This window comes from Bombus flavifrons, chromosome 10 (assembly GCF_040668555.2).
Source record: "Bombus flavifrons isolate JBK064 chromosome 10, iyBomFlav1_principal, whole genome shotgun sequence".
NCBI lineage: Eukaryota > Metazoa > Arthropoda > Insecta > Hymenoptera > Apidae > Bombus > Bombus flavifrons.
The window spans coordinates 3492563-3511677 of record NC_138451.1 but is presented as its reverse complement, the minus strand read 5'-3'; the positions used below and the strand labels follow the sequence as shown (position 1 = coordinate 3511677).

The window sequence follows — 19115 nt, the reverse complement described above, 5'->3', positions numbered from 1 at the left end:
CGATTCGGTGCACGTATCAGTGACCGGTGTCGGCCCACGATTCTTCTCTCTCGCATTGACAGTCGTGAAAGTTAGTTTTTTTCTTTGCTCGCGCCTCTCCATTCCGCATACTTACATATGTATGTCTTCCTATTAATAGGAAGCCTCAAACCGACCGGAAGAACCGGTCTTCGCGATTCCTCCGTGTATCTTATCCATTCTTGTAGCGACTCCTCCGAATGCTCCGCTCTCGTCCACTCTTCGAACGTGTTATCCGACTATTCAGTGCGTGTATACACAGATTAAAACGCATAGTTTTCCGTTTGAACGCGAAAGCTTGACCTAATCAGCGGGCCATCTAATTGCCTTTCAGCGTATGAAACTGATGTGGCGAAAATGGCCTGTAAAGAAGTAGCTAAACGCATCTCTTTCTAGTCTTGCGTAAATAGGGAATCTTACTTGTTCTTCCGCCGACGATCTTTCTCATAGACGAAATAGTTCGTGAATCCTGATTACGTTATTAAATCGAGAATACAACTCGTGTGTTTCGTTTTTTACGGCGCATCAGTTATATCAGAATTGTCTCTTTAATCGATCTTGGGGACAAACGTGTGCTTTCCCAGCCACTTCGTAATTTGAAAATTATTTTTCGTTGTATCAAAGTGTTATACACTGTAAAAAAAGTTGAAATTGGAAAAGATTCGGTTACGCGTAGGAAACCGTTACAAACATCGATAGTTTGGTGTGATATACAGACCAAAGGGTCAGGGTCTCGTTTGCAGTCTAGTGGAAATTATCGATCGATATTTTCTGGCCACGCGGGGCAACCAACGCTTTCCATCGTTCACACGGTACAGAAGCGAAAGAGTTTTCTGTATACGGCTTTTCTGTTATGAAAAGCTTGTAAAAGCACCTCAGGACAATCAGGACGATGGTTCATTGTGTCAGAGTTCCTTCTTGAGAATGGACTTTCCATTATCGTCGTTCGACTCATTAGCGCACACCTGTGAGTTGCTTTGGAAGAATTCGAAGCCGTTGGTTACTCACCTCTGCCCATCTTAACTGTCTAAAGAGAGTGAGTGCGGTGCTCGGAGGAAATTGCAGCTGGCAGCTGCTCCACAGCCTCCTTAGTAAGATCCTCACGTCCTTCGTAAGTAATTCGTGAAGCGAATCCCGCCAGTCTCATCCTCCTAGCTAGCTAGCGAGGACGTTGTGACTGCAGAACTTTTCAGGATTATTCGCTTTGTAACTTTGTGATGACTTGTCGATCGAAGCAATACGTTGCAGCTCATACGCATTTTCGTTTAATCTGTTGATCGCTTTGGTCGACCACTGCAGGGAGACAGAAACTTTCGGAATAATAATTTTCACGCTTATTTGAAGAACGACAAAGTCGTTATGCGAACGATAGACGAGATAATACGTGAAATACTTTGATACTTTGGTTTTAAAAATTACGTTGTTTCTTGTTCTACTTATCTTTCGAACTTTCACTTATATACTATAGATATACTTGTTCTAAGTTTAACAGATTCGTCGATAGAAATTTGTTCTGACGCTATTCTGTCTGTGAAAATACATTGCCTCGACCTTATTGACGTAGAAGTATTATCAGGCTGTAGAGGCCGATAATCGGTGCCGCTATCTGACAGTACACAGCTCGGTACCTAATGCGAACTCGTGACATTGTCGTGATGCGCGTTTCAGCGTGATTCCTCTTTCGCCCATCGCGCTGTTGCGTCAGAGATACGCGTGTCGAGGGTCGTGTCACGTGCGAACACCAACCATCATTATCCGCCGTCATCGACGTCAGTTTCGTATCATTCTACGTAATATCAACCCTGCGAGTGCTCGCTAAAATTATCAAAACTCGTAGCCTTCTTCGAAGATGATCAAACTGTTTATAAAATTTCAATATGTTTTACATAACACATACGATATGGGATAAACATACGATAAGATAAGCGGTGAAATATTTTCGTGAGTCAATGTATTGGAATATGTTATCCTATTTATACCTACAATAAGTAAACTAATCGTCGTAAGCATCTCAAATTGCCCTCACGATATTCTGTCGTCGCTTGTGCAATGTACCGATGTTAACACTTAACAGTTAAATACGCGACACGATGAAGAACGACGAGAAGAAAGAACGAAAAAGAGCGGAGGAACGAGATACTGTCGTGGAGAATAGGAACGGAACGACATCTGAGTCAGGAAACTTCTTATCGCTTGTGCATTTAACTGCGCAAAAATGCTCCAAGTGAAAAACATCGTTAATACTTCGGTCAGCATAGTCAGCTCTCGTTCTCTTCTTCGCAACAACACGAACACTTCTACACTTTTTTTTTCTTCTTTCTCCGCCACCGTCTTCATCCGACCCCTTTTTGTAAAACCGAGTCTGCGTATGAAACTATACCTGTGTAAACAAGTCGTTTATCGACTATAAATACGAACGAGTTGGACGTGTGTACGCAGGTGTCTCGTGGGTCACGCGTGCCCCAACCAGGAGTAGCAGGCTGTCGCGTGTTTCTTCAGCGCGAAAACTACGTTGGCTGTTGTTGACTCGCGGCCGATTCTTCGTTCGCTAGATAGGAACGCTATGATATAGCGTGATCGTAAATTTAAGGTATTACGAAGCGATACCCATTGATGTTGCCGCGCTTAGACGTGTTTTGTACGAGCGCGTATAATTTTGGCATGTGAAAGTTATCTGCGCATATTTATAGATATTTCACTTTCAAATTTTTTTTCCTACTATCGGTCCCCCATATCTTATAGAAGAAACAGAAAAAACAATTTCGAGTTGACGCTTCCTGGCTCCCTGCTGCTTTTGAATTCCTTCGTTCTCGTGTAAATTTCTTCGAAAGCCAGCTCTTTATTGACTTTAGAACCGTGCCACGTAGTTTCTACCTGGTATCCCACATTTTTGATGATTCCATTTATTCTTCTAAACGACCACTATTTCGAGAAACTTAATTAAAAGTCGAGGTTATGGTGGTTTGACACTTCTCGTCCTGGCAATTTGCATACGCTGGCATACAGTGGCACACTGTGACGTCCTTCTGTGCCAAACGCAACAGTGGGTCGAATTTTGGACGAGAATTGCCGGTGCCGAAAGCGACGCGATAGGCAAATAGACTGATTAAAATTCCAAGGATGTGCTCGCTTGGCCTTCAAAAGCTTAACAAGCTGCGGCCCGGATGCGCGTAACACTCACGACCTTGCAATGGCCGCACCGGGTTCGCAAATCATTTTGCAAGACGCGTACGCATCCTTGGTTCGTCCCACCACTCGTACCATGCCACCTGGTCACGTTGAATTTCAGATCCCCCCATCTTCGTGAGAAAACATTTTCTTCGTCCAACTTCACGCCTGTTATCGAAGATTGCTTCGCTACTCTGAGAGTTCCTAGATACGTGTTCCTTGAGATGCTCATTTCAAGATTGTCGTTTGACTCGTGAGGAACGTAATATTCAGTGACACGGTGCATGTGAACTTTTATACGTTGTCAGGCGTCGAAAGCTAAAGCGATGTAATTGCGATTTTTAATACACCGCGTAATTTATTTAAAAAAATGAAAGATAGATGTAGTTCAAATATGATAAATTAATGGCATAAATTAAAATTTCAAAAATTGTGTATAGCGCGTAGAATCGGGAAGAAGGGGATGATGAACGCCTAGGAAACTTACGATATTTCATCGAACTTTTTCCGAGGAATGCTTGGCACGTTTCGAAGAACCGGCGTATAATTAACCGACTAATCGTCGTCCACGCGATAAATTAGGAGAAAATATTCGGTTTGATAAACGGATAAGCCCCACGATCCGTCTGTGCACGCAATGCCAGAATTCTATGCTCGTCGTGTAAGTTTGTAAGACGTCGTCTCGACGCTGGGCGTCATTCATATGCCGGCTTTGGAACGAATCATCGATTGCGAAACACTTCCTAGAAATACAAACCTCGATTACGATGGACTGATCCGTGCGTTCGTGACGGACGTATTATCGTATGGTGTCGAATTGCAAAAACTGATTCACTCGCAAATACTCCCGTATCCGTGGCTCGTGTTACGAGATCGTCGAGGAGATGGTGTCAATGGAGAAGGGTTGTCCACTCTAGACTTTCCACATACCAGGTCAACGAAAGAAACCAGCACAGATCGTTTTGCACTACGGTTGACCCAATGAAACGTATCCAACCACGTTATTTTAGTTACACGTATTTGCATTTTTTAACGAATCTCGAGCTTGTCGTTTAAAAATTCTCCGCTATTTCTAATGGATTGCAGGTGGTCGTGAATCTGGCTCGAGATCTACGATTACAAATTAAACGGATCGCACAGATTTTCCTTTTTTTACTTCGTTTTATTATACGTATACACGATAAACATGTATATGGATACAAGACAGGGTTGTTCGATTCTAGTTAAATTTTGGAGAAGATAAAAGTTTCCAATTGTGCAACGGACGTTCCAAATTTCCACATTGTTGAAGAATGTGACGTAAATAACGCGCAACGTCATGGAACTTTTCCTAATCATACCGCGACCGTAGAATCTGCATATTCGTGGCGACAAGGATTGCTAATTGGTCGATTACAATTTCAAATGGCCGCGTTTAATCGTACCGACAACTTGTCTATAAATAGATATCTCTTCGGCTCGATTTTCCTATCCGCTAGAGGCGGCTATTTAAAGAAACTAGTGTTGTTTTAAAAGCCGAGATACGTCGACGCATATCGACAACAACGGAGCGGTTTTTCACGTTCGAAGAACAATGCGTGAACGTTTGACGAAACACACTGGCGTGCACAATCCGAAGAAATTCGCGATAAGCCAGTTTCCTTTCCAGGTCGCCCATCAATTCGGAAGTGACGTGCGCGGCCTACTGACGGCGTCAAGGTTAGATAATAATTTTTTTCTGACCAAGAGAAACACGGTGTCGCTTCTGTCCCAGCCGTTTTCACGATAATACGCACGACCTAGCTTTGAAAACCGGTTTCTTTAGTGGAATAAATTGAACCGCGGGACAACCCTTTTTTTTTAGCGATCGTCACGTACGCACGCCGCTGCATCGTGGTCTTTTAATGGCTAGCAAGTATAGTCTTTTTTTTAAGAATTCTCCCGGTTAGAATAGAGAGGAGGCTGATTCTCTTTTTACGCGGATTATGTTTCACCGATGGCAATTAAAGAGAAAGTAACGGAGAGGCTGTCGACGAGCACGGACATCGCGATTTTGTTGCAATCGCTGAAATGGCGGTCTATGCTAATGGAGCTTTGGGATTCTAGATACACCGCGCTCATGATTTAGGAAGATAAAAATATAAGGAGGTGATTCCATCTTCCACTAATTCTAGCGAATCTACGAAGAGTAATTTAAAATAAATCTAACTGGATTTTTTACTAATACCATACGTACACGTGTCTATTTCGCTATTCTTCTTTATAAATTTTCAAATTGCTTCCAAATTTTAATGACATCGCAAAAACTTTCGTGTGACGCGCGTAATATATTTGAAAAAGTTTCCCAAGTTTTCTCTTGCTACACGCGTTCAAATACTTTCGCGCGCCATAAATACAGCGCTATTCGAATGCTGACGCTTTCGAAGACAGAAACTCCGCGTTTTTCCATCTCTCACCGGCTTAATGCTCGACTCTCGTTGCCCAGTTTCGAACCGATGTACTGTCGGTAATCGCGTTAATGCGATTTCATGAGAAATCGTCACGCGACGACGGTATTCGTGTCCCGACGAAATAACGACTTTATCGATTCTCCTTTCTCGCGGAGGTTGCGTAACCCATGCTGTGCGTTAGTCATCGAATGGCGAACACACACGATCGGCGGCGAGACGAGTAACGTGTAAGTGGCAGTGATTGAAAATAACCGGTCGCTTTGGTCGGTTCTAACATCATGTAAATTAACGACACACAGAGATACCACGGCCCCCTATATTTGTACGACGCCGGTGCAAGCTCGGTCTTTCGCGATCGAACGTAAATATCGATTTTCGAGCAATGATTACGCGGCTTCGTTACGCTCTGCTTGCATGCAAATGCACCAGCACCGAGTACGATCCTTTTTTGGAGCGACGAATTCGACGAGCCTCGTTCTCTCGACGTTTCAAACGTTCCGGTTACTTCGTTCGATTAACGACACCCTAAATTTAAAGCTGCTAAAGTCTGCGATAAAATATATGAAATATTGAAAGTATACGTTATGATATTTAGTATGCGAAATAAACCTTTATCGAGGAAGATCAGCAAAAACGTACTTACGTTGTGGTTTCTCTCGTGACCTTCGTGTGCAACGATGTAATAAATCATGTGTTTCCAAGGTCACAACTTTATTTAATTGCAACAATATATCCGAGCGTAACGAAAATTCCTCTTATAATTCCGCTCCCCTTTTTCTGAATTAATCGCGAGAACGATCGGACGATCTCAACTATCCGTCGATCGAGTATTTTTGCTATTCCAAGGAGAATATATTTCTTCCTCTGCGTTCTTCCACGGTTCGCGAATTCGGTCAATGCACGAACAACAACGCTCGAAGAAGCTAAAAAGAATGCACCGACTGTCGCGTTGCATAATACAGTTGTGTGCGATGTTTTTTTTCTACGCATCTGCGGTATGCATGATGTATGCGACGATAGCGCGCAATATTTTCGTGACCCCGAGTTGACATTGCCGAAAGTTACGAATACGGGCGACGATGGATAGAGGATGGACTCGTTGGAGTGGAGGCCAAGGTTAAGGTCGGCCCCCACCGTACACAATGCCAGTCGTTCATCCGGCTCTCTTGCCTGCTGACTCTCTGCCTCTACCTTTCTGTTGCGCGCCTGTTTCGTTTGCTCGTGTCTTCCTGCTGTTGTTCTGACGTAACTTCCGTCCACAGGCGCGATTTCCACGGTCATCGCCACGATTTTTTCGCATCCGCTCCACGAGCCTGAAAAAAATACGATCTGTATTTTTCCATCGGCGCGTGGGTCACGTGCGAATCGTTGAGAAGTTGAGCCAGTCGATTTTCTAATGATTTCACAATTATTCTTTGTAAATTTCTCGTAAGATTTCTCGTTTTTTCGATGTCTTAATAAATGAATGTTACAAAAGCGTAAGTCAGAGTAGCACCTCGATTTTACGAACATCAAGTTGGACGAAAATTCTTCCCGTTTATCGTTCGCAGTTCTAAATATTGTATCGAGACAACAAAATCGACAAAATTTGCAAAAAAGCGAAGTTAATCCGGCCGACTTCCGAGAATCGCGTGTGTCAAGTTTAGACGTCGCGAATCGCAATAAAAATATTCATATTAAGGTATCTCTGACCGCGATATGCATCGAGATCCAACAACGTAGAACGTAAACGAACCGGAGGCAGATAGAACGGTACACGCATATCGCTACAACGATATTCTCGTCTAGGAACTTTGCAGAGTTTCCTCAGCATCGATTTCCTCTTCAAAGTAACAAAACATGCTCTACCAGGGAGCGTACTCGTTTCGTCGTGGAATCTAGTCGACAGAAGTTACCTGTCGTTGGGATAGACGTCAGTCGCAGGCGCTTGCAGAATCAGACATCAGGGTCAGCCGAGTGTGAAACGCAGATACGTGCTCTCCCGTGTTTCAACGATGCGCGTTCCTCGCGTCGCCTCGAACCGAATCCTCGTCTACCACCGTCGAGTTCCACGTCCCTTCCGACGTTGTAGACATTATCTAGCCGAGAGCAATTTCGAGAATTCAGTTTCCCTTCTGCGAGATTTCAAAGTTTTACGCGTCGATCGAGGGCGGAGGTACGCTTCGCGTTCGTCCGGCGGCAAATTCTTCCATTCGGCTGGGTTTATATTCCGCGACTCTTTTTCTTTCTGGCATATGAGCCGGGGAAGGTAGGCACACGCGTATCCACGCGTATTCCCTGGCTGGCACGCACGCGAAACTCAATGACGAGTGGTAGAACGCAGGCTACGTATCTTCAGCGAGCTCGTTTTCATCGGCTTGCGAGGATAAACGTACGAGTTCAAAAAGCGACCCTCCCGTTACGCGACACGCCGAGGGTTATCAAGCGAAGGGAGGAACGGAATTATTACGTATCATGAAACTCAGGATCCCCGATTTTTTCTACTGTATTTTTTTAACCCCAAAAATTTCGTCGAACAACATAGCGTATAGGAAAAGTGTATTAGGTACCATCGTAATATTTATGTAATTCATGGTCGTTGTAATTGTTAGAAATAATATATAATCGTTAAAGAGAAAGTATAAAGTACAATATGTATTTCTATGTTCCGTTGCAGGCAAAGTTGCGGTGCGAATGGAATCTTCTCCCGTCGTCTGGATTTCAGCGCTTTCAACAGCCTGCCACGCACTAAACTCAACTCCTATCACATTAAGGTAAAAGAACAACTAATCTCGCATTGCGTTATTTAAATTAATATCTCGTGTATCGTACACTTTGTCGTATCGTATTCGAGACTCGATCTCACGCTGTACACGTTAACCACGATCGGGGAAAGTTTGAAATAGTAACCTCGCTAGAGCTGCGGGAAAAGCGAAGAGGAGCTATACGGGATTCCTTAAAGCGGAAGGTACGCGATAGAGCAAGGTCACGGTGACTGCCGGCAGATCCTCTTGCTTTAAGTCCGTCTAAGAAATTCTTCGCTTCCATTCTTCTCCCTTTTACTCCTATACAGTAGATACAAGAAGCATTCGTACGCCATTGTATTTATTGTACGCGTTTGTATATCAATTAACTGCAAGTACGCGAAATTTGTCGTATCTTTTAGTACATACATGCATAGTACATAAATTACCAGAACTTGATGCTATCGTATCCTTTCGTTTCCATTTAACACGTAGTATGTGTATATTATTCAGGCAGTTATCTCAACACTGATAATTCCGATAATTTGGTAATTGATCGCTGAAATTTCAACTTCCTCAATCTGCGTCGTACGTTCGTTTCGTTATTGCAAAGAAAAAGAGCTATTCTACGTTCAGTTTTGTCCACCCATGGCTCAGAATTTGTTAACAAATTATTCAAGAAACGTATCGCGCTGGAACTCACAATCCTTAAACGTAGCTCTTGAGAACGCCATGCGCGTCGCGTATGAATTCCACCCTGAGATCTCGTCGAAATAATCTCTCACGCGAAGTCCGCTTCGCTTTTCGTCTGCGTTCACCCTGTAACGAATCCTTTGGCTTGCCGGACTACGCCGTAACACTGTCGTCCTACCCCAAATACGAGGCAAAATCAATACCATTTCCCACGCGGTGGTTCGTGCACTTACACCCCCTGTTCGTGTGTGATGCACGTTCACGTGACTCGTTATTACACCGGAATCTCGATTTCATCGCATTCAGCCGTGTATGCACACACGCGAATATTATACATATATATTACAGAGGGAGAGCCTGTCGAAGCTCTTGGTCTGGCGTTTAATCGTCCCTCTGGCGACGAGACGCGTACGCGTTGCGGTAGGTCGATCGATGAAGAAGATACGGGCCTGTTTGATACGGCATCGTACGTTTCGCGCGATCGTGCAGAGAATTTTTTGACGATTTTCGGAGTAGATTGTGGATATTTATGGCTTTGTGAACAATTTTATGAGAATGCACGGGATATCCAAAATTATGCGTTGCATTTTTGAAGATCGTATTTTAAATTCTGACGATCTATAGCGATGCTGCTCGTGTTTGCGCATTTTTGGAAAATTTAAAGGAAAAATGTATCGAATATTCGTGATATTCGGGGCTGTGTAAATTATCTAAAGTATTGGATTCGTTTTATTCGTTTAGTGCGTGAAATACGCGTATATCCGCCCTTAGATTCGAAATCTTTCGTTAGAAATTTAAGGTCGTAGAACGATTGTAATGCGATTAAATCGACGGTTCGTTGATTCTCGAAAAAAGGATGAAACGATACTTTTAAATTCCGGTGATTTGTAACTAAAGCGCGAGTGTTTACGTGCATGGGAATTTAAAGGTGCAACGAAAGGGAACAATATGCTTTCATTTCCACAACGATTTTAGTGGCGTCACACCGGTGTTTCGTAGTTCGTATTTCCGTTTGCGCATTTGCAACGCACGCGGTGGCGATGAATCGATGGATTACAAATTGATTAAACGACATGGTTACACAGTGGTATAAATTCACCCGGTAACAAGCGATTATACACCGACGGATCGATAGGGCTGGCCGAATGAAATTAATATGTACGAGGAAAGTCAATTTAGTAATCGTCGAGCACGTGATTTATGTAGCAGAAAAACAGCTCGATCCAAAGATACTTTACTCTCGTCGGACCACCCTGTATTATACGTGTCCGTGTAATAGCCCCGTATGTAATAGCCAGTTTGAAAGCGTGTTGTTGCACCTTCGTTTCGACTTTCAAATTACCCACCATTTCGAGCGCCGACTGGCACGAGTTGAAAAAAGAGAATAACTAGTAAAATAGCCGGCGTGTCTTCCCCTCTGAACTCCGCTAAATGGCGGTGAAACGTTCCGAAACGAGCAACCATAACGAAGTATACAGTGGCTCACAAAATTATCTACGCGAACTGTAAACAATCGCCATACAAAATTTATAGTAGATATTAAAATATTATTACTACTCTTAATGAGAAACTTAGATTTCTATCCTGGTGATTCGACAAAGAGGTAGAAGATATTACTTTCAGTTAACAATTCGTCGTAAGCGTTCGAATACTTTTGCGAGCCACTGTATGCGTACAAAAGTAGCTACCCTCTCGCATTTTCATTGCCAGGACCAATGCACGGTTGGTCCACGAGGGTTACCACCGAAAAACATCGGCGAGGGTTAATTTGCGACTTACATAGCCGGTCGTTAGCATCCTGAGCGTGAATTCTACGATATCGTTAACTCGCGGACTACGCTCGCGTTTTGTGAAATACGCACGGGCATAACAGAATGGGGAAGGCAGCCTGTGCTCTTTTCACGTCTGGCTCTCTCGTATAACCTTTCATCGCGAAGCTGCGTTTCAGCTCTCCAGGAAGATAGCCCATAAAAGGGGCCTGCCTGTTCGCCTTTCCTTCGTCCACGGTGCTCCGGGCGTTATTTATTCCTTTTGCAAACGCAGAAAAGGCGCATGCTTTATTAGAAGCAACAATGAATGCAACATGGTGCAACGCGAGTTTACGGCGCGAATTCCTTTCGTTCGAGCCGCGCGAGACGAATCACGCGAGGGATTCTTCAACGTCCGCGCGAAAAAGTCGCGTTTCCGTGCTTTAAGGTTCATGGGAAATAAAAGCGAGCCAGTTTCTAGCGTGTGCGGCGTTATCTTGCCGAGAGCTCTCCCATCGTTCCGCGACCTATTGCGCAATAAGCCCCTTTTGTCGGTTGCTTTCGAGCGTTATCGCTCGCTTTTCTCTCTTTCGATGTTCGCTTCGTTGATCGTTGGACAGAGATTCGAATAGGCGAGGAACGATCGATGTTTTGTAGCGGATACACGGCTTTGCATATGCAGTAATTCTAGGTGGATCGAAGAGGAACCGACCCTCCAAACTGCACGACGCACCCTCTGTTTGAGGTCCTCCCATGGCAACGCATCACCCAACAACGCACGCTTAGGGATAGTCTTCGTGCAATTCGATCGAAATATTTAACGCCGCATGTTTGAGATGAATTGGTTCGTTGCACAACAGAGCACATCCACACGTAGCCGTAACAACCAGGGCCGTTATTAACGCTATACTATTACTGCGTAGCTAGGTGTATTTCAAAGTTAATACATAGAATAATTTCGATTCTTGTAAACGGGTAATACGTCGGTATATGGTGTCAAAGATGTTGTAACTAAGCAACCACAATTTTGTAATAGCCGAAGATGCTTCATCGTTGATTCGGAACTACGGTATAAAGCCACTTCGTTTCCAAACACCGTGTTATACTTGCAGCGAATCTACTGTGAAAAACCAAATTTTCCCAACGATTCGAAATGTTTTCAGCCACGCTTGATAGCCGGGATTCGTAGAATCAACCCTAGTATATTCGTCAGTATCGGGGGTTGATCAGAACACAGCCCTTTGCTATCGAACTGCAGAATGCAAGGTTTGCCTTTTGAGCGTTGAATACCAATATGGAGACGGCACTGGCGCACCCTTTGCCCCGCGGTCACGTCGTTTTTAAAACCAGGGATTGCTGGCGCGAATTGGAAATCACGACAGGACCGTTTCTGTGTGTATTTCTCCTGTTCCTCCCCCTTGTATTATAACGAACCGTGTCCAGGTTTTAACCCCCATACTCCTACAGAGCTTCTAGATAATTTGAGTTTCCTATATTATCGATCCATCCAAATGTACCATAAAAATTCCGTTTATCTAAAAGATATACCCGTTTATACCCGATACAAGACGCGGTTAGAGCAGATAGTAAACAGAGCGATGAAAACGGAAAGGTAGCGTGTTACAGTGCAATTACTTTGTTATCCGGTGTACTTTTAAATTGGGGTGTGGCTAGGTTACTATGTACTTTTAGACCTTTGTGCTCTGCCATCATCGGTATTCTATCAGCACACCGATTCATCGAACGTTGACGAGCCAGTAATTCGGATCCTTGTTTCGCACGCGTTTCTCTCTATACTCTCTCTTCGATGCATCGTTAAAACTCGTCTACAACCCTTCTATCTGCGAAATGCAAATGTTTGGATTGCAAAGCAATCGCGTAGCGCGTTGGGAAGAGTCGTAATCTCTGCTCAGATTAAACCTCGCTCGAACGTAAACCGTGTTCGAAGATTTAAAAACGATTTCACGTTTCAGTAGGATGAATTTTAAATACGACATTGCCGAAAGCGAGACGAATCTGTTGGGATGAAAGGCGATTTCTTTTTAAAAATACCTAATAGGATGACGAAATTTTGTAACAAGTTGCTACAAACCGCCATTTTTTTTTAAAAACTAGTTTCGGAGATAAGCGTGAGACAATTTTATCCCGATATTATACGGTATACTCGAAAGAGAAAGAGACTCGTCCAACGAAGTACGGTCGGAAAACGAAGACGGGAAAATTTGGGTAAGTGCCTTGGCCAAAACTCTTTGGACGGTGTGTGTGTATACCAGGCGCGATATTTTGTTGGCGGTTACGAAGATAGGAGCCTCCTTCGCTTTGCGAAGAGTAGCGACTGCGAGAGTTCTCTCTGAATGGCACTCGCGACCGGGGGAGCAGAGATTAATTAAAAGCACGACGTTGAAAACCTTTTGCCTGCGGTTCAGTCGCTTCTTCCAGTACTCGAGAATCTCTATCCCTATTCCGAGTTTAACTCTTTCTCTGTCTGTCTGTCTGTGATTTCTCGTTCCGTCGATTCGATGGACATTGATTCCCGATGAACTGACGCTGATGTACGACAGCGAGCTTAACCGGTTGGAGCTAATAGGAAACGCCAGCCGGAATTTATCGTGCACCGTGTGTACCGGTAGATATCGATGTCACCGATTCCTGCTCGTCTTGTTCCTTGTCCACGTCGTCGGCCAAACAGAGACTCTCGGCGGCAAGTAAGGAGAGATATCGAGAGATCGACCGTATATCGACTTTTTTTTGCAAGCGTCGTAAAGGAAATCGATTCCGTGCCAGGCTAATTGCTGTTTCGAGTTTTATAGGGTTTCGAACGGCTCCTCGGGTAACTTTGCACGATGGAACATCGCTTGGGAATTTTAGGATATCTTTGAACGTGTTTCGTTTCTTTTTGTATGAAGGACGTCAGCAACGAGGAAACTATATATTTTGTTTTTTTATTCGTTCGTTTCTTACGAATACAAGATGAATATACAATAAAGCGATGAATAAACAAAAGGGGAAATGTGAAATGATAGACGATAGAGTAGCGGTAGGACGACAAATATTATATACACCGTCGTTCATGATACAAAGATTCAGTCGATTCGAAGATACTTTAGGAAATTGTCAGTGTTTCGTATAACGCTGATAATTAATTCCATCTCGTCGTATAATTTGTTTCGTGCTTAAAATTTGCATTCTTCCTTTTGATTTACCGCTTCGCGTTTTCCTCGTCGTTTCACCTAGCATACTATAGCCGATAACAAAGTTAACGATGCAATTCCACGAACGAATGTAGTTAGGAGAATTGATAACAGTCGACGCGTCGCGTCGTTGATACCGGAAGTGGCTCTTGCGATCCTCGAGGATTAAACTACATTGGTCTGGCGCCGCATCGAATGCAGGGAGAGGGTGGCTCTTTAAGCCGGCGAATTTCTCCATGGACGTTGCAAGAACCGTGTTATTCCTAAGATAGTTTCTAAGTAATATAATCTCGAGGCGCGCGTCTAGCCCCTTGCCTGTCGGCGCTGATTAAATTCAGAGGTAGCAGGAAACGATGGACGCAGAAGTTCGGTCGGTTGAGTTTTCCGCCAGCAGTTCCAGGGATCTGGCTTTCCTAATTTCGTTATGTCGAAACGGAGAAACTACCCCCACGGTGTGTATACCCATACTTCTCAAACCGTTTCATACGCAACGGTCCAACTTTTATCAGATTCTGGAATTTTTCACGAACTTGTTTCCTCGCGAGATCGTCGTTCGCTCGTTTGAATCGAAGTTAAAGTAAATTTCAGATCGCGGGGAGAAGAATGGACAAAGTTATGTTTTTCATATATCACGCAGACATAGGAATTTCATACCACCAATTTCTAGTTTTTTATTTGATTATTACGTTTTCCTTCTGCGTTTCTTAGTTTTTAAAGAACTGAACGTTATTGTTTTTTTTGTATATTTAACGTATTGTCGCACAGTTGCATACGTTGTCGGGTTCAGAAACGATGGGACCACTTTCTTTGCTTTTCCGTGTTACAACTCGGATGTTTGCGAGAGTCTTTCTTTCCTATTGCTTCAACAAATAGGAAAAAAACATCACCATCGACGTATCGCTTCCCAAGGGAACTATTCTTTTTTCTTTTTTTTTTTTTACAAAAACGCTTATGAAAGTAGTTTCGTTACTTTTAAATCAGACCGCGTATATTCGAATTCGGAACAGTCGCAGATTGAAACGAGAATCGCTGGTTATTATTCGAAAGTGCGGCCTGTTCCTCTCGTTTTCTTTTAGCCCCTCTTTCTTTTCCTCCCCTCGTCCTTCCGGCTTTATTCCTTTTTTCCTTTTTTGTTTTCCGATGGGTACATTTTGTGCGTTAACCCTCGTTCCAAGCTCGTCTCGCGACGCACACAATGGAGCTTTGCATTAAAGGTCATTAGCTTAAACGTTCGCCTTCCTGTTGCGCAACCCGCGCAATTCACCGACTCGTTGCTCGCGAGCGAGCGTATTTCAGAGAGAAATAATTGTGCCGATTTTTTCGTTCGACTACCCTTTTTTCCACGAACGCATTCTCGTTACTCGTTCAGTTTCCCCTTTATTTCCGCCTTGCCTCTCATTTTACCAATTTCTTCGCTCGGTGCTTCGAGTCGCTTTCCTCGAAATTGAAACGAGGAGAATACGATGCTGCGTATTTTGAAAAAAGACACGTGGATACATATTTTATTTTTCCCCTCGCATTATATACTTTTCTAAACGTCAGAATATAATTCTACGCCTTAAAATAGATACGCGCGAAAGAAACTAACAAATGCTATAAAACGATGTACAAAATGTAACCTATAGACGAACGTTACGATTTATGGTTAACGTGGAACAAAACACACGCTACCTTATGGTACAATCTGATGCTTGAGGATCGACGTTGGTTGAACGGATGATCGATTTACGAGGGCGATTCCTAATGAGAATTTTATGGTAATGACGCGAGAAATCTGGTTCCAAGCGAGGAATCCGCGCGTGAGCTGGAATATCCTTGAAATTTCTCCCTGAACTGGGATAAGTCTCGTGGCTCCCTTGAGACCGAGACCTACCTCAACCGGATCGATGCAAGATAGCCCCATGCTTTTCTCGTCCCACGTCACGCACACAACTATTTTTGGCCCTGAACTTGATATACGTAAACCCGCTGCGTGGTCGTTCCTTTTCGTGGTCGCTCAGGAAACAAGCCACGACCATCGTTTCATTTTGATCCTTCCTGCTCCAACAGAAGTTAAACTTGGTCCGAGGGTACACGCTTATTTTCGTAACGTAATTTGTTTCGTTCGGAAATGGCACGAATCATTCTTGACCCACGCGATGCTTTAATGTCGCCGAAGATAATGTGGGTCCTTTGTGACGATAGTGGTTGGGCCAATAATCGGAGGGGGAGTGATGAACGACAGATGCGTACTTTCTCCTCGTCGTCGTCGTCATCATCGTTACAGCGTCCATGTGACCTTTCATCCTCCCTCGGAATTATGAACGATAATTTGAAACGATTTTCTCCTTCCTTCGTGCGGTCATTAATCTACGAATGAAACGAAATCGCAAAGATATCGCGCGTGGAGTCGGTCTCTCAGACTCTTTAGCTTCTTTTATCGTAGAAGAGATGCATTTGTAGAAGCTATTGGGCGTCAAGTCATTTTTGCCTAATTACTGAAATTTGTACAGTAGGAATTCCTCTATTCTTTCCTCCTTTTACGATTTTCTACTACGTTTGAAATTTATCGTGCTCCTGTTTCTGATATATTCGTCGCGTTTGAAATCCCTCAAGGTATCCCGGTTACGGAACAACCTAACTACGTCCTTAACTACGTCCGTTGTTGCGTCCTTTGTATCCTTGCTTCGAATTTCCCTCAATTTTCGTCCAAAAATTGCCCAAAAGTCGCCAGATCTCTCATGCATCGCTACAAAGATCGATGCCACGAATCATCCTGCACCGAGATCGTCGTTTCCTGAATTCCATTTCCTCGTGAATCCTGACAAATGGTTTTAACGACCGACAAAACGGCACGCGGGCTCTTCTAGCGGCAGAAACGATAAACGAGCAGAAGGCGACTGAAAGAAACAACGCGATGAAAATGGAAAGAGAAGGAGCTGTAGGGGCCACGTCATAATCGGCGAGACAAATGTCGCTCTTTCCGCAGACATCGTTCGGCCCAGGGCTGGCCGAGCAGCAAAAAGAAACTCGACGAACGTCGGGGAGTGGAATCGAGGCGGGCCAGTGCAAATGAAAAAGAAAAGGGGAATTGGTGGTGGCTCTGGACGAAAGTAACGGACGTGGTTGGCCGTGGACGCTCGCTTCCGTTTTCGCGGACTCGCATTATATCGGTTGCCGACGTCTCGGACCGCCTTTTACGGGCTTCCCTTCTTGCTCGACCGGCTTTCTTCTCTCCTTAAACGGAAAAGCTGCCCTTTCTCTCGTTCCTACGAAGAGTCGAGATCCACGTACCACTTAGCCAGCCTCCGCTGGTTCTTTTCATTAAATTTTTCTCTGGCCCCTTTCGATGAATCGTTTCTATGGCACTGGGCCACGGAACAACCACCCACTCTGTTAATTATTTCTTTCGACGATTGCTGCTCCCACTGTTTGGTGCGTAGGATGTAACGAAGAAAGCTGTTTTTTTTCCGTGCGACAGAGATAACGATCGATGTTGGATTTTAATCGCTTGGTTTATAAACCATTGCGTTTCGTAAAAGGAAGAGTAGAAAGTTTGGATTCTCCAATTTTTATATCTTAATCTTCTGCTTTTCGTAAAACAAATAAGATTCGGGACGTGTTCGGAAGATATTTAGCGTAAAGATATCGAGCATACCGAGGACAACGTTTCCATAGCTTGCTCGAACTTGAGATATCTTTTAACGTTAAAAAGACACTTAGAAAGATACAATCGAAAATGATATGCAGTATATAATCATCTTATATGCGTGTCGATGGATAATTTTTGTTTGCAATTTTCTAATTAAATTATCGTACGTACTAAAAAAGGAAGCAAGTGCGTGTACTCTTGGGCGGTGATATATGCTGCAGCGTTGGCGCGCCTGAACGCGATTTTGTAACGCGATTTAGCAACGCTTTGGTCGAGTTCGCGTTCACACGGTTCGTTTCTTGTCTAAATCGAAGACGAGGACTCGCTTGTCATCGATTGCAAGCAAGTTTCAGCGAAAGACGAAAGATATAGTTGGACGAAATCCGTGATAAATCCTGTCGAGATCCATTACGCGAAAGCAGACCACCAACGAATAATATATCGATTCCGCGTCAGCTTTCTGGAAAAATAGGGCAGTTTTCTTCCTGCAATCCAAGAAGCCATTAAGCGAAACCGCTCGATACGTGGCGATATGTTTCGCGAGTTTCAATATCCGGTGTGCCTCGAGAACAGGTAGATTGTGTGACCGAACAATGTATCGAGTGTCGAGAGAAACACATCGATCGAAACAGCTACATCGTTTCACAAGGATATGATCAGGATATTACTAGAATATAATCAGATTCGCGGAACAGGAAGTCGCCCTTCTATCTCAAATATAGAACCATTGGTTCGTACACAGGTTCTTACTCGTTAAATATAATTAATTCGATGAAATAGATACCGAATAATGTCGATAATAATAAGAGCGAAACAATAAATTATGGCACGCTTCTTCTTTTCTACACAGTTTCGAAGACACATCACAGATCGTACGTTGTTTGATCGGTATGAGAGTCGTAAAATCGTGATTATTTTCAATTACGAGTTTTCAATTTTCCGGTGCTCGCCTCGCGGGTTTCTTGCGTCAGAAGGAGAAAGCGTTCGATCGCATTATGTCAGCTTTCCCGTTGAAAGTTGCGCGGATATTCAGCGGAAGGTACCTCCCGGTCGTCTGCATATCCCGGGGATCCGGCGACCAACTTCTCCACCTCTTTCGATTCCTGGCGACGCATAAATTCTCCATTTTTTTTCGCGTACCACCTCACATCGTCTCTTCGTCTCTATTTTCCTGCGCGGTTCCGACCTCAGCCTGCTGCCAGCGAGAAAATGGAAATAAAATCCCGTTATGGAAATGGCAACTGCCAGGACATTGGCTTGCTCGATGCCCGTTACGATACCCTTTTCTGCCGTACGATTGCTCTCAATGATGTTGATCGTTTCTCCAGTACGTCGAATCTCGCTTCTTTTTTCGACCAGTAGCAGCGTATTTGATTAGATAACAGGATTCGGAGAGCTATTCGGTTAGCTAACAGGATTATTGCGCGTTTAGTCCGATAAAATCAAGTTGGTTAAGTCGGGGCTCGTTTGTAGCGATCAGTGTATTAGTAGAGACGTACAAACACAATTCTACC

General features: G+C 43.8%; 1 protein-coding gene across 5 annotated transcripts in view; it reads left to right on the top strand.

Annotated features, from left to right (window-relative positions):
• heca (hdc homolog, cell cycle regulator) overlaps nucleotides 1–19115 on the top strand; it is a 166725-nt gene that overhangs the window by 19860 nt on the left and 127750 nt on the right. For 2 of the 5 annotated variants that reach the window (XR_011174224.1, XM_069121678.1), the window contains exon 2: nucleotides 8272–8368. Coding sequence is in view for 3 of the 5 variants with exons in the window: in XM_069121678.1 (XP_068977779.1) it covers nucleotides 8272–8368 (97 nt within the window). In the remaining 2 variants the exon portion in view is untranslated. Of the gene's footprint in view, nucleotides 1–3438; nucleotides 3515–4371; nucleotides 4486–4700; nucleotides 4885–8271; nucleotides 8369–19115 lie in introns of those variants that run through there. The other 3 variants (XM_069121686.1, XM_069121684.1, XM_069121685.1) reach the window with 3 other exon arrangements.